This window comes from Cyclospora cayetanensis, unplaced genomic scaffold (assembly GCF_002999335.1).
Source record: "Cyclospora cayetanensis isolate NF1_C8 unplaced genomic scaffold, CcayRef3 CcayRef3_contig_258, whole genome shotgun sequence".
NCBI classification, from domain to species: Eukaryota; Apicomplexa; class Conoidasida; order Eucoccidiorida; family Eimeriidae; genus Cyclospora; species Cyclospora cayetanensis.
In genome coordinates this window covers 21696-36652 of record NW_020312212.1, presented here as the reverse complement: position 1 = coordinate 36652, position 14957 = coordinate 21696, and the positions used below count along the sequence as shown (strand labels likewise).

Sequence of the window (14957 nt, the reverse complement as noted above, 5' to 3'; positions counted from 1 at the left end):
CTAAAGTTTTTTAGTTCCAGACTTAAACAGCAAAAACGCACAGATGTTATGGCTAATTTCAGCCTGTGGTTTGAGAATCCGAGTATTATATATGCTGTACGTTACAAGTCACTGGGAGCAAAATAAACCGACATCTAGGACATTGCATCTTAAGTGCGGCACTCCTAGGGTATGTGACCAGTGACAAGCAGGTATGGACAAAACTAATAGCATCAGGCAGCTCTGGAGCTGCAAGCACAGAGACCAATGAAAAGCCATACAGCGATGAGTTCCATTTATGTTACAGAAAGTTCCGTCCCATACAAATAGTATCTGTTAAAAATTGGAAGACAACTAGCCAAATGTCTCACAGACAGGGTATCCTTTGACTAAGGCATGTGGCTCTGTGTGAGAAAATCCAAGGCTCCTACCATACCCTTAAAGGGAGGTGGCCTACCTCACACACAAGGGCAGGCGAAGCTGCGTCAATCTAGCCAGCCGTAACCTTTACTGTATGCCATTCTAGTAGAGGGGCAACTGACAGTATTTCTAAATGAAAAATGCAGCCCTTGGATATCATTATAGGAGGGCCACACCAGGGAGAACAATGGACTCGACCGGTAATTTTACTGCTTTTCCCCATGGTATACTGTCACCGAAGTAGAGCTGAGATAGTCGCTAGGATAAGTCCCAATCCCAGCGGCTTAGATGAAGAAAACTTGTGCTGCTGGAAGAGTCTTGAGTTGGCACTGAGTGTACTTTGAATAGGATTCAGTGGGCAAGTCCAAATCTTTTCCCATCAGAGACTTCTCGCAATTCTGCCATAATACCTTGACTCGGGTTTTTACGGGTGCCTTATCATTTTCTCGGGACATTTTCCCTGGACTATTTATCAGTGCTGCTGCGCCCGCTATTATGAAAAAAAAGTTCCCACTTCGCGTGGCTGCCATGCTCAGCGAAGATGCAATAGAAGAGAGCAGAGCGGCCGCCTGCAAGAACTTTACTTGTTGGCAACTCATCGTGTCGTACTCTGTTTCACTAGGCTCTCACCTGTAAGACGCGTCTCGGGAACAGTTCGTCAATAGCGCGGCATTCCGGTATAAACGAAAACACCCAAAAACTCCAATATGAGAGAGTTGATGGGTCCACGCAGTACATGCTACTTTTGTGAGACCACATTGCCGTTTAGCTATGAAGGAATGATAGCTGCCCACAGCGCACAAGCAAGCATGATGTGCCCCTGCAGGGCAGTGGAGCCCACCTGGTCAGGCAGCGGCAACCGGCATTGCTTAGTCGAGCAGCAGTGGAAGGGTCGGCGATTGTTAAGGACCTCTGGTCTCCCTTTCACTCGCGTTACTTCAAAATAGGAGGCATGCAACACACGGACGCGACTGGAACCTCTGGACTCTTCTGCTCAACGTTCACTTGTCTTCACGATGCCAGTGGCCTTTACAAGCATAAATAAAACGCATAATCTTGTAGGGCCCCTTTACGATGCACAAATAATGCACCGAACTCTGGGATGCTCGGGTCGATGGGCATTCCTCGGAAAACAACTTTAGTGAGCAGCAATGCTACACCATGCAAGGAATCTCGAGAATATCGAGGCTGATCAGGTAGAGAAGAGAGTAGCGTTTTGGCTCTCAAATAATTAGAAATCGACGAAATGTAACATAAAGGGCGCGAAGCGCAGGGCCTTTCCGAGTTTCTTCGCCTTTTCCTCCCACTGGCGACGCGGGAGGCAGCTCGGGAATGCTGTACCATGCAGGCGAATCGCAAACGCATGTACAACACCATGGGACTTCGAAGTGACCGTTCGCCTGGTGGTCCAAAGTTAGCGTTTCCTGACCAATGCTCGCTAAGGGCCACCGCTCCCTGTGTTCATCGAAGAGGAAATGTGCCAAATGCCTACTGTCAGCTAGTTAAGGCTCATACCGCAGCAGTAAACGGCATGCAAAGGGTGCCCATAGTGCGTGTTGGAGTAGTGAAATATGCGTCTATTACTTACGGCAATTATGCTCGTCACTACCGCGAAGTAAGCGATCTTTATAACGCAGCTGTGAGCCTGGATCATGAGTGTTAAGGAACAGTTTCGAAGAAGCGGATTCCATGAACCATTCAGCTATCTGAGCTAACTACATCACCGTTTTACGATCCGCCTACAGCAGTGGAATAAGCCCTGCAGGTATAGCAGACACTTCGAGCAGCAGCCAATATTCTGGACCAGTTGCCTGCCCAGAGAAGGCGTAATCACAGACGGCTACTCCAGGCGGAGCGTAAGAACTCGGCAACAACGTCGACAAAGCACTGGATAATGCAGTACAGAACATAGTTCGGCTGTAAAAGGCAGCGGCTGCAGCTACCACCGCTGCTGCCGATGCATGTGTGTAGACGGTAGAGAAGCTGCCATGTAGTCCTTGATCAATAGGGATCCCTGAAGGGGGCTTAGGACGGTCATGTGTGGGTTTCTGCCAGATCGACTTCCACCAGGCGGCTATGCCAGCTTAATATGCATATAAAGAGCCAAGGGAATGTAGCAAATATTGTCAAGACGGACTAGAATAGAAGTCGCGCAGGTAGCGGCACTATCAGTCCGAGAGGTTCACCTCAAAAGTATGCCTGGTCGCGATCATTCGAAAAAACTGCATGCGACGAGAACAAGGGTAAGCTTAACCAACATTTGCGCCTCAATTATGATCTGGCCACTCATCCGGCACCACATAACCCAATACGCTTAGCGTTGAAAAGGATAAATACACTCTTCATGTGCTTCTCTGCTCCAGCTTCCTGTCCAAGCCTGCTATAAATATACGAGAAGCACAGTTGAATTCGGCTGGTAGTACTACCACAAGCCTTATGTAAGTCATTATTTTTCAAGCCTGCCGCCGAACTGAAAATATTTAACTCGACAGGAGATGCAAGAAATGGCACCAGCATACGGCGTGTGGGTTTGTCTCTTGATTTGAGGCCTACAAGATCGTCCTGTGTGCATCACTGCCGCAAATCTCAAAAAAGAACATGAAAATGCCCAGACTCTGCCGTATTGGACAGTGACTCTCAAAGGTCACAAAAAAACACTGACTGGCGGTCCAAGCGATGTGTCAAGCTGCCTAAAGGCATGAAGAGCTCCTGTAACTAGCAGGGCATAAAAGATTTGCCGAGGTTTGAGTACTTATAAAAAGCGGCCTTTTGCAAGTCTTCGAAGCAATAACACACTGAACAATGCGTGATCACCAATGCAATACACAGCTCTCTACCTGTATCCTGTGGTGAAGACGTTACTGAGCAGCTATTTGTTGAGGCCATTTGAACAACAGGAGGACGATACCGTAGTAATTCGTTTTTCCTGACGTACGAGAGGGACCCCAGCACTTTTATTTTAGCCAGCTGTTTCACGACAATGCGTACCAGCAGGGAAACCTCATGTTATGTTCGCAGGCAAGAGCAGATGGACCATCATATTTCAGCCGGCCTAAAGGGGCCCCCGGTCACGTCACCCCCACAAAACGGCTTTGGCTCCTGCACTTTAGAAAGCACATAGACTTCAGCAAACCACGTTTACTTTCAGCTCAATAGCCTCTCGTTAAACGTTTGAAAGACTCATCTAGCAATTTGAGGAAGACACCGTGCATGACTGGATAACACTCTCGAGCTCATCAGATGGGACCCAGAAGCGTGGCGAAAGGATATGTGAGCGCTCGGGTGTTTACAAGAGCGAATTTTGGCACCAAGCAGAACTTAACCACGGCAGAACTGTCTCGAGGACAAGAGACCTACCGAGATCGGAAACATATTCTGGCCAAAGCAACCGAACAGCATGCACTGGAGAGAATACACAGATTTGCAGAATAGGAACGCACTAGGGCATTCACGAATTTGCTTTCATATTCTCATCTTAGGCAAGTGCTACCTCTACATCGGAAGTGCAGGGGTTTCCTGGACCTCACGACATTATTTTGTTAAAAGGACAAGACTCTGGCTTGGGTTTTGCAACCGTGAGCTCTGTGAAATATGACGAAAACTAAAGGGATAAAGCTGGTAAATACGGTTAAGAAAATGGTAATGACCTTGTGCACAAACGCAATTCCGCATTCCCCGTATATAGAGGTATATCGCAATGGAGCTGTCAACGTCGCTCGACACTGCTGCCTTTTTGTTTGAGAGAGCGGTTACTGTGGGCTTGCCGAAGTAAGGTTTGAGCGGAACCGTTTGCTTAAACACTTGGGCACACCCGTTCTTGTGGGAACCTGACAAAGTTGCTTACAGTACTCAGCTCTTTCATGCCTCTCGTGTGACTTCACGCTTGTCATAAATCAATGGCCGGAAATGCGCTTGCGTGCAAAGGGTCACAATGGCAATACTACAGAGGTATGCACTTTTTGGGCTGGCAGATGCCATTTATTCCCTAGGAGGTACATTTAAACCACTAGCATTCTGTTCGTAGAAAGGCATATTGGCGTAGACTGGTGATAGGCACAGCCGATGCGCGGTAAATCACCTCTTGCCAGTTGCTAAATCGTGAAAACTTCAAATGATGTCATCATAATACAGCAGAAATGAAGGGCATAACGAACAAGCTGAGGCTAGTGTTTACCGTAGAGGAAGCAATGACATTTTTTGGTGAACTAGAAAGTTAGCATTGTCACTCTAAAAATGCCAAGCAAGTACAGCAATTTGCTTTCCCCGAGCACGAACACGACAGTCGTCCAGTTTTCATGCAGTGGTGGGCGAGTTTGTTGTGAGGGGAATATTCGACGAACTCGGGTATCCCAATTGTTTCTTTCGCCAAAGGAGGTAGTGAGTCCATTAGGCTTGCGTCGACCCGTTACGCCACATATTGAGCTTCACCAGCTACTCACAGAGAGCTGTAGGCGGGAAGTACTTACACTCCAAGAAGTGTGCTATCTATTCTAGCTAGGAAGTACGGGGATTACGCCAGTATAGGCCTCACAAATTGTAAAGAGGCATATTGACGTACTGCACAGTGTACTACCAAGCTTCCTCTAACGATGTACTACTTACTCTCGAGCATACGAGCAATCCATTTATGCTCTGATCACTGGAAACTTGCAAGTGGCGACGTACTTTTGTAGTACTACCCAATGCTGCAAGGGGAGATGGACTCCACCACGTGTCCGCGCATCATGAGAGCAACGCAATGCACACACGTTTTCTCTTTAGCCCTCTATGGACCGGAAAGAAAAAATAGCTGCAAGCACTGCTAGCTGTCAAGTCAATATGCCACACAAGACACACCAGTGTGATTGAAGCAGTCGATCTGCTGCTCTCTCCTGCTCAGTTACCCTGTACAAGGCTACTAAGCTTGAGGACGTGTATGGCCCTTCTTCAGCCTTTTCCTTATTCCGTTACCGTGCTAAACTTCATGTCAAAGACGAAGGGGCCACAAGCAGAGCTTTACGCCGTGCCTTTTATACAGGTGACCACGTGGCTGCCTGGTGAGACGCTACGAAATATTGGCGCAGGACGTGATTATCCAATGTCTCAATGCGTGTAGAGACAAGTAAAGTATCACTGCTTGCAGCAAACGCATATAAAATGCAGCTTTGGGAATGGTAAGCCCATGCGATACGGGTATAAAACAGTGCTGAATGGGTGACCTCCTATAGACTTGTTGGAGGCGTGTCTGGAGGACCCCGTTCTACACTTGGGCAGAGTTTGTCTGCTCCTCTTGAGCGTCTGCGACTGGGCTGATGGCACTGCTGTTGCCACCAGGGTGGAAGAGCCTCAAATGTAAGGTCAGGAGCCTTGAGTCGGCGTGCAATGTATTTGGGTGTTATTATATTATTGTATATATCCCGTTGCTGCTGAGTGAGTGTGTCTACCCACAGTCGCCTGAGCGCCCGCACATGCTGGGAAAGGGTTGGTGGAGATACTTGGTCCCGACAAAGTGAGGGAACAGACCACATCTCCAAGCAAAAGAGGTCGTACCCTGCGCTCGAGAAAAAACAGAGGCGATAAAACGCTAAAACGATCCAGTTCTGCTTGGAAAAAGGCGTTTGATCAACAGAAGTTTCTGCTTGGAAGAAAGCACAATTGCGACAGAACCAAATGGAATTAATTAAGCATATGCTACTAGAAATTTGTTTCTTAATGGAAGCTCACTGACTCACCTGTCATTTGAGGCCCTACGTGTGGCAGCAAAGCAGCCGTTATTTCCTCCTCTGCTCGAGGCAAGGCTTTGGGCGTATGAGTGAGTCTGGCCCTTGCAGAGCAAAGCCTTATCTCCCCCTCCTTTGGAGAATGCGGACTTGGCAGTAGTGGGAAATTGCGTGCGGTAGTCGATCCAAGAGGGAGCAGAAGAATGCTTCCGTCATTTCGACTTCCGATAGTCGGACCCGCTTGTGCATGTGCCCGCCTACTAGAAGATCCGTTGCCTGCCCTACGAAGAGCATCTGATGAAGAAGGTAAGTCTCGACCGAAGGCCTCAAGAGACTGCATCACGTTTACGGAGGTATGGTGGCGCCGACTCTCCTGTTGATGCTGTTGACGTTGTTGCTGATGCTCAAAGGGAACTGCAGGGTCGCCGACGTAGGTGTAGGATAACCTTTCCCTCCAAAGTTCTGCAGGGCAATTACGAGAAAAAACTTCAAAAGTCATGCAAATGCTGTTATATTGGGAATGCGTTATGCGTGCAATATAATAGTAGAATAGGACGATACACTGTCAGAATGGCGATTCCCATAAAAGCATCTATCCATCCTAAGGAAACTCCCTCCGTGCTCACCCCTTTTCTCCTGGGTGCTCTCTGTGGCGGCATTGAAGACACCTAGACATACAATTGTGATAGCACAAGCAAATCCTACAAAAGTTCGAGTTTCGCGGATTATGAGTGCAGTGCCTCTCAGGACATTACCACGTAAAACTGGAGCAAATGAGCAAAGCACTACAGTCATACCATGTGTTAAATCAAGCAGGAAGTTGTGTTGCTGGATGGGAATCGTTTTTCATGCCTACCATCGACATGTAGCACGTGAAGCCCTTTTTCATGTTCCTTGTAGAAAATGAACAAAGGATGGTGGCACAGGCAAATCCTAAACGTGGCAAGGCATTCAAAATCAAGGTCAACAAATGCATACTTGAAGAAAACTCCGTGAGACCAGCTGGAGCGAGATGGAGAAGGATGCTGTAGTAGGCGCAACAAAGAGAATGCATCATCCTCCTCGTGATGGTGGTCAAGCTCTCGCTGTAACGGCTGCTGTGAACGGAGAGCGGCTTTAGCAGGTGCTTCAGTAAGAATGAGTCCCTGGGAGGGATCAATGCACGGGGAAGGAAATGATAAGCAGGAAGGGTGCGATGGATGCAAGCCGAGAGCCAGACTGGTGCCATGGCTGGAGGTGCAGGTGGTGCTGTCAGCACCCACTAACATCCGCCCAAGGCTTTCGCCCGCAGCGTCCAGCAAGAACGAGGAGATCCCCTTCAATACCTGCAGTTGTGCGTGCTTCCGGTCACTTCGCATCTTAGCAGCAACAGTAGGGAGAGATTCGGTAGAGGCTGCCCCCAAATTTTGGCCTCCTGCTGTGGGGGTCTGTGCATCGAGGTATGGAGAAATGAGGTCGCCTAGCAGAGGGAGATGTTCCCGGGCAAGCGCAGCAACATGTCTCCGAAGATTTTCAAGCCTAGCTTTTCCTGAACCTTTTGCTGCTTCCAGAGCTGTTTCCACCAGCCTCCGCCTCTTTGGACGGGGCCGCCCAGTGTGCGCTTCCATAAGTGGACTTGCTGAATCCGGGTGGTCACACTGACTTTCCCCACTGAGCGATGGCCTTCTCCTGCGTGGGCTGGGCCTGTCTCTTTGTTTTTGCATAGCTAATTTTGGTAGGAGTTCCTGCTTGAGAGCCTCTGAAGAAGGGTTTTTGAGAAAAGAAGCGCTAGGGACAGTCTCTGGAAGCGACATAAGGCATTGAGTTTCTATGTGGGATTCATTTCGAGCCTTCTCAGAACCTTGTAGGTCAGATTGCGCAGATAAGTTGCAGACCACGGTGGAGTTGCCTCGAGATCCAGCTAGGCCTCGCAGTGACGAAGGGATGGCACGCCACAACCAAGACCCTGCCTGCAATGGCAGCAGCAGCGCACGTCATTGCACGCTCGTGCGCAGCCTCTTGAAAAAGTCTGTAGGTTAGAACTTGTTCATTCGCTTTAGGTATCGCGACTTGAGTACCACTGACAGCAGTTTTTAGCACACTTCTGGTTGCGTTCGCAAGGTTGGCTTGGAGTAGTGACTTTAGCGTCAAAAGTACTCTACCACGTTTCAACCCTCACCTGTTGCGCTCTATGACGGCAGGAGCTTCCGCGCATGTTTTCCATCCCGATGGAGCCGACATCTTCTGTGGGCATTGGCGCGTCACTGAATTCCAGTGTAGATACGCTATTGCAGTGATTCACATGCTGCATACGCAGTTCCTGAAATGCAGCCCTATTTGCTTGAGTGGGTACTCCCGGAGTAGCAGGGCCCCCTGTAGGCTGGCCCTGGAGCTGCTGGGAGAAAAAGATGAAAGTACACATATATGAATATCTTAGAACGAGGCGCTGATTTGCTTTCGTTGCCCTCGGATGTCTCTGTTACTGCTTGCTAAAATCGCATCTATGTCGGATCCCTACGATGAACTGTAGCCGCTCAAACTGTGAGTAAATCCCCTCAGCTGCCGAGCACTGAAACTAGTGGGGAAGGAAAACTGCAGTGTGACAAGGCTCTTTCGGCTGCTATCCCACCTGCTGTGTTTCTTCAGAAAATTCGCGGGGTTTTGCGTTACTTTCATGCTTCGCTGTAAAGGGATACGTAGCGGAGACGGGAGCTGAGGATATTCCTTTCAGCCCCCACACAATCCTACAGCTCGCTACATTACGGAGTCCATGACAAGCCAATCAAGACACTACCAAACGATGACCGCTATGAGGGACGCTTAGGATGCGAGATGACAGCTCACCGGATCTTGAAATATCTAGCTCGTCTAGACAAAGTGGATCTTGCTGGCTGGATATCTGACTCAGTATGCCCTTAATGTTTTTGTTGTTGCTGATCATTATCAGTTGCTGCTGTAACAGCTGCTGCCGAGCATAGTCTATTTGCGAAACACTGCACGCTCCGCAGTTGAGAAGAGCGTATAGCTGTAGATGTATCTGACCCAGCCCGTAATTGTTGAGCCCGGCGCTGCGTCTCAAAGTTGCTTCGTCTAACGGAGCTGCATATGGCTCAGCCGACATGCGGCTTCTGCTGTTGTCGGATGCACTACTTGCATGATGTATGTGTATATATGCTTCTGGATGGATTTGAGCTGGGCCATTGAAGTTGAGCTTTTGTAAGGACCGCAGCTTTCTTCTGCTGAACAGATAAAGCAACTGTTGCAGTTCGGGTGTGATGGTCCACCCGAGGGAGAGGCGGCGTAGGCTGAAGAAACACGGACGAACTCCGGAACGACCGCACTGTTCGTGGAAGAAAGACAAACCGTCTTCTGCCTTTTTTATCACCAGTGGTGTAGTTTTCTTCGCGATCTTAATTAGCTCAGTGTGCTGCACTTCCGGAGTTCTAATCTTACCCTCCTAAATACGCGAAGACACCGCCTTAAGCTCTATACTAGTCAAGTCATTACGAATTTAACATTTCGTTATCTTACCATTTAAAGTTAAGCTGTTCGTACAAAACCGAAAAGTGTCGCACTTCCCCATCTATGTCCAGCAGTTGTAAACTTTCGGCTCCGACTCCAAGGATATGCTGCAGGGCTCTGACTAACACCTCCTGTGTTGCCCTATCATCTTGTTGCTGCTGCGTGCCAACGTTGCTGGAAGGCCTGACTCTACGAGGAGCCTGACTGCCCCTAAGAGAGCTAGTATATCTTCGTGGCGGCTGGAGCTCGTGCCTTTGCTCTTGCTGCTGTTGGTGCCCTGTAGCTATCAAGCTTAATTGTGCAAGAGAATTCTCAGATCGAGGTTCCTCGTGGGTATCATGTAGTTCGCTCGGTGGCATTCTGTACACGAAGGGGCTTCTGCTCGCACTGGAGAGCTCAGTGAGAAGGGAGGCTCCCCTTCTCAAGAAGGCAATGGCCTGACCAGAGAACGGCGAGGGGCCGGCACCTATTGACGTAATCAGACACTATACAAGACATGGGAACTCTTGGGTCTGTAGGAGTCCCCTGAATAATATCGCAGGTTTAATTACGCACTAATGTGCTTAAAAAATGCAGGCAGAAAATGTAACGAAGGTAGTAGTGGACCATTAACAGAATTAGATCTAAAGGTTGTGCAGCTCCCTTAAGAAGTGTAGTCATGGGTGTGCCTACTTCCGCCGAGTGGTCTGGTGCGACTAGCTGAGGGAGCACCCTTGCGTCGAATAAAGCACAAACCCCCATCCGGGTGCACGGAGGCCATGCAGCTTTCGCTCAGGAGGAGGAGTGCCACCACCATAGAGCCGGCAGCAGCATTAACTTCGGTAGTACGTGCAGAAGCGGTAGCCTGAACTCCTTCAACAGGCTCAGCAGATGCTGCGGGGGCTGCTTCCCCCATTTGCGCCTTTAGCGTCTCAAAACCAGGATCATCGATCTCACACACTCTAACGTTGCCAGTGATTGGCATATCAGTAAAGCAGGAGTTAGTCATCGCAAAATTCTCAGCACTGCCACTTCCAGCCTGGCCAGTTCTAGGGCAACATGGATAAGGTGCAACCCCAGGGGTCCTGGGTTCTCGCCACACCGTGTCTGTTTTCATGAGCATCAGTCTGTGTGCAGAATGAATTGATAGAGATGAGAAACCGAGAGAGATTGAGAGAGTGGAGGGAACCTGCATTCACGTAACAAAAAGGTAATCTAGAAGTATGCCGATAAGACAGTAGAGGGGCAAATAATGTCATATTTTCATGTGCTCACTGCTGCTACCCTGACGGTATTGGTCAGTTGTAGGCACAAGCAGTTGCATATATTAGCCAATTGCTGGTGGTGTTTGCTGCAAATTCAAAAAGCCCTACAGCAGATATGCCCAATCGCTTACTTGAAAGGGAAAGTCTATATGAAGAGACTTGAGAACAGGGAGAGAAGGTGGTAGCAATAACGGAGGGATGTGACGCCACGCTGGCTGAACATTCAAACGCATTGATACAGGTCCCACCGGCAATGTTTTTCAGGCTCTGTCAGGTGTGCAAATATCGCTTCCATTCATTTAAATAATCTGCATTGCATGGCATATGCTGTTCAGAAGCTTGCAATAGCCGGGGTCACCGTAAAATGTGTCGTAGCGTCTTGGGACCTCCACACGATGTGTACTCAGTGTGGCCTTACTGAAGAGGCAGAAAGATCGACCGATATTTTGATAGAGGCAAGGGAATAAGCATTCATGTGCAGCAGCTGCTGTAATAGGAGCAGCAACTCTGTCGCAGCGTGATGCTCCCCAGGGGCTCCTGTAGACGACAGTTTTAGTTTAGCGGTTACAGACTTTAGGTGCCTGAGTGAGCTGAAGAGGGGCGATGCATTGGCTGCAGTGTAGGTGGTCCAAGGACAGAATGCTGAGTGTGTTGCACTAGAAACCCCTTTTGTCTCTGCTGACACTCCAGTTAATTCGCCACAAGCGGTGGATTGCAAGCGCAGCAAATCAAGGACCCTCTGGTGATGTCGTCCGTACACCCAAGAGAGGTGAGAAACGCAAGCGTCCCCAGAAGATCTCTCAGGTTGTGTTAATAAAGCGTCTCCTCTTTCTCCTTCTGGATGCACAGAAGGATGTTGTCGAGTGCTGTTCATACTTCCCTGCTGGGTTTGCTGTTGCCTCCGCTCTATGCCTGGCAATCTAGGATTGTTTGTTTGCTCACCTAAGCTGTTACGCTCCTGCCTATCCCTCTCATCTCCAACCTCTAGGGGTCTAGGACTCTCCCCTCCTGTGGCGGCTGTTGTTATGGCAACAGTGGCATTACCCAGGATAAGCGGCGGGTATACAGCGGAGGTAAGCTCCACCTCCAGGGATCTAAGGCCTGACAGAAGGGGTAGTAGCCGTTTCATCGCAGCTTCAGGCAACGACAAGATGGACGAAACGTTCCGTGCAGAAAGGGATAAAATGCAGCAATAGGAAAGAAGAACCCGACGAGCTGCCTTACAGGTCGACCCGAATGCTGCTGCGGATGCAGCAGGTAGTAATTGAAGCACTTTGGCCATAAGCAAAGGAGCGTACTCAAGGATATGATTCGCATGGCGGGGTTCGGAGGTGTCGCCAAAGGATGCAAGGACCCCATCCAAAGAGTCCGCTGCCGCATGCTTACTGCAGTCGTGTGGATTCAGTGGCTCCAGAGGCTCCGCTTGGGTTCCCAGCTCTATTATGTCGCAGCAATCTCTTCGTTTCCTGCCTCTACAGCTTTTTGTCGGAGAACGGCGTGACTCACTTTGTGCTGGAACCTGTGCCGGATGCTCTGAAGTATCCTGCGGACGGTTTTGGGTGGCTAGCAACTCCGCAACATGACCACAAGAAATGCAGGGATAACCCTGACCTGTATCGCTGGTTGTACTAAGAGACCCTTGGATTTGCTGCCCCGCAGAAGAGCGTTCGTCTGCCAGCTGTTCATCTAGCTGCCTGCGTAAAAAGGGTACTGGGGCAACCACGGAGCAAGAAGGGGGGCAAATAATATTATCAGGCGCAGCCGGATTGGGGACCGCATTAGCGGCACTCCCCTCATAAGAAACCTTGTTTTCTCCTTGAGACTCGGGTAACTGCCGACCCCCTCGATGCATATGCAGCTGCCGTTGCTGCTGAGAGCACATCGCTTGTGTATACCCTGATTGGTGTCTACGGGCAGTAGAATCCAAAGAAACGTGAAAAGATGTCTCGCGCTGTTGCTGCGTCACTTGCGGGGCTGGCGTGGGTTTGCTTGTACAGTCCCTCAGCTGCTTCATTTCCAGTGACGTCGAATGGATTATTTCGGATGCCTCTGTACACCGGGCCCTCCACTCAGCCTTCTGATCTACATCGTTTCTCCTGTTTGGCGGCGTGCTCATAGAAGGTGCAAACAAGGCCAGTGTCTCAGCACGGAACTGATACGGGGAATTGCTAACCTGGGACGATTCTTCTCCTAGTGCTGTTTCTCTGCTGGAACTTCTATTCTGAATCCTCCGCGGGGTCTCACCGTGATGTGACAGCTCTTGGTGCTGGTTGTCGGGGGCCTTCTCTGGTTGCTGATGGCGTTCCTCGTCGTGCTGCTGATCCCGCATTGTGCTTCCTTGATAAGCTGTTTTTCCAGTTCCTCACACAACTGTCATGTGTGCTTTAGACACCATAACTGTATGCTTGTGACTTCCAGCAATTGCTATTGCAGAGACTATACCACAGGAGTGAATGCAACGCGAATTTCAATCGTCAGCACTTCGTCGTCGGAGTCCACCTCCCTAGTCCCGCCATTATTTTTAAGCTCATAGAGCTTTCATTGCATCTGATTGTTTTTGTATGGCTGGTTCACGTGTTCCCCCTTTGCCACCGCCGTGTCTCACCAGTGTCCTCTCTCGCCTCGCACGTGGAAAATCTAGTTTATAGTCGAGCGTAATCCAGCTGCAACAGCTGAGTGAAATCAGAGCTTCAGCCGTTTACGTCTCAGCACAGCCTTCTAGGGTTTGAGAAGAGGGTAGCCTACAGAGGGGCTCCCGGACAACTGTGTCTCTAAATCACTCCTATTCACGACCTGGATAAAAAAAGTGATGTGCAAGAAAGGGGATATGTACTTTTCAGCCTTATCCCAGTTTATCTCCTAAAGAAAGGAATAAGTATGGCTGCAGCTTGGCTGTAGAGGGTTGAGATCAGTGAACCCTACGCACTGAATGCGTGTCAGCTTAGCTACAGACGCATGTATATGTGGCTGCATATTCTCTATTTATCTATCAGCATAGCCTCGGTAACCAATTCTGCGCATTCCCTTAGTGGGGACCCGATGGCTCGTTTAGGGGTCATCCCTGCTTGCCTCTCCGGCTGCTGCAGGATGAAGGATCGCAATTGAGGCCATGAAGGAGAGGATGACCCCAAGAGCTCTCAAAAGAAGAATTTATTCTAAGAGGGAAGGTGCTAGGAAGCTCCAGACGTGCAAATTCTCCAGGACGGTAGAGGTGACCCTGGCACCCGGTTGAGTTGCGCCGGGCATCGGGCCCCGGTGTAGCAATCTAATCGATTTACTAATTAACAGAGCGAAACGTGTACCAAGAAGAATATGGCGACTCGTTTGGCATCTAGATTTAGAGTTTAAAGATATTCGCTAAAGTGAATGCAATTTCTAAAGCCGCACCCTATATTGAGTCTATAAACAAATTCCTTTAGGCACTGGAATTCGTGTTTATGGCTATTCGATTTAGTGCGTGTGTCTTAGAACGAAAACTCCTGGTCTTCTGCTCGGCGGAAATGCAATACGGACTCGCCTCCGGTGCACGCGCAAGCCCTTTAGGGACGAAAAATCTTTTTAAATAAACCCTGAGGTCTTCTTGCTGTTACAGGTGCGCAGCAGTCTATATCACGAGCTTCCCTGTACTAATAAGCTATGGACAAACGCGATACTACTTAATGTTGATGCAACGGCCAAAGACTTCACCACATGAGAACCGGTGGCTATGGGACCGTTATGGAAAGATACAGGCTTGTTGAACAGCGCGATAAGCAGTCAACGCTGCGATCTATTTTTGCTGGGTAAGGGTGTTCGTTAGTTGCTTTTGGTTTGGCCATGCAACATATCGTCTCACCTATTCTGAGAGCGCAAATCTCGATTGAAGCGGCTAAAGCTCACTAGAGTGGTGCGCTTTTCTATGGAATAAAGGATTTGTTCGGTAAACCCATACGTATGCCCTCAACTATTTTGCGGAAGTACAAGTGCATATCTATTCGACGTACGAGGGAGGTGGCAAAATTTCTTAGCTACTCCTTCAGCTCTCTTGTGTTGATCTTTAACGTGTGACGATATGACAAGATGTGGTGATGGGCAGCAGAGAAAGGCTTACCGAAAATTTTGAATGGTCAGCTAA

At 49.1% G+C, this 14957-nt stretch overlaps 1 protein-coding gene across 1 annotated transcript; it reads right to left on the bottom strand.

Annotated features, from left to right (window-relative positions):
- Positions 1-2138: 2138 nt before the first annotated feature.
- Positions 2139-13172, bottom strand: LOC34622369. Its single transcript, XM_026338402.1, has 12 exons — positions 11262-13172; positions 10975-11058; positions 10272-10767; positions 9609-10065; positions 8922-9382; positions 8707-8759; positions 8257-8469; positions 6955-8047; positions 6725-6766; positions 6111-6560; positions 5609-5929; positions 2139-2473 (listed from the first exon to the last, which is right to left on the bottom strand). The coding sequence occupies exons 1-12, from the start codon at positions 13170-13172 to the stop codon at positions 2139-2141; spliced, it is 5916 nt and encodes a 1971-aa protein (XP_026194187.1).
- Positions 13173-14957: the final 1785 nt, after the last annotated feature.

Excerpts from the sequence above, each read along its gene's own strand:
- LOC34622369 (XM_026338402.1), bottom strand. The coding sequence starts at position 13,172 with ATGCGGGATCAGCAGCACGACGAGGAACGCCATCAGCAACCAGAGAAG. Across the intron at positions 8,470-8,706 it reads TTTCTGAAGAAACACAGCAG|CTCCAGGGCCAGCCTACAGG; the intron begins GTGGGATAGCAG and ends TTCTCCCAGCAG. Across the intron at positions 6,561-6,724 it reads GAGCACCCAGGAGAAAAGGG|AACTTTGGAGGGAAAGGTTA; the intron begins GTGAGCACGGAG and ends ATTGCCCTGCAG.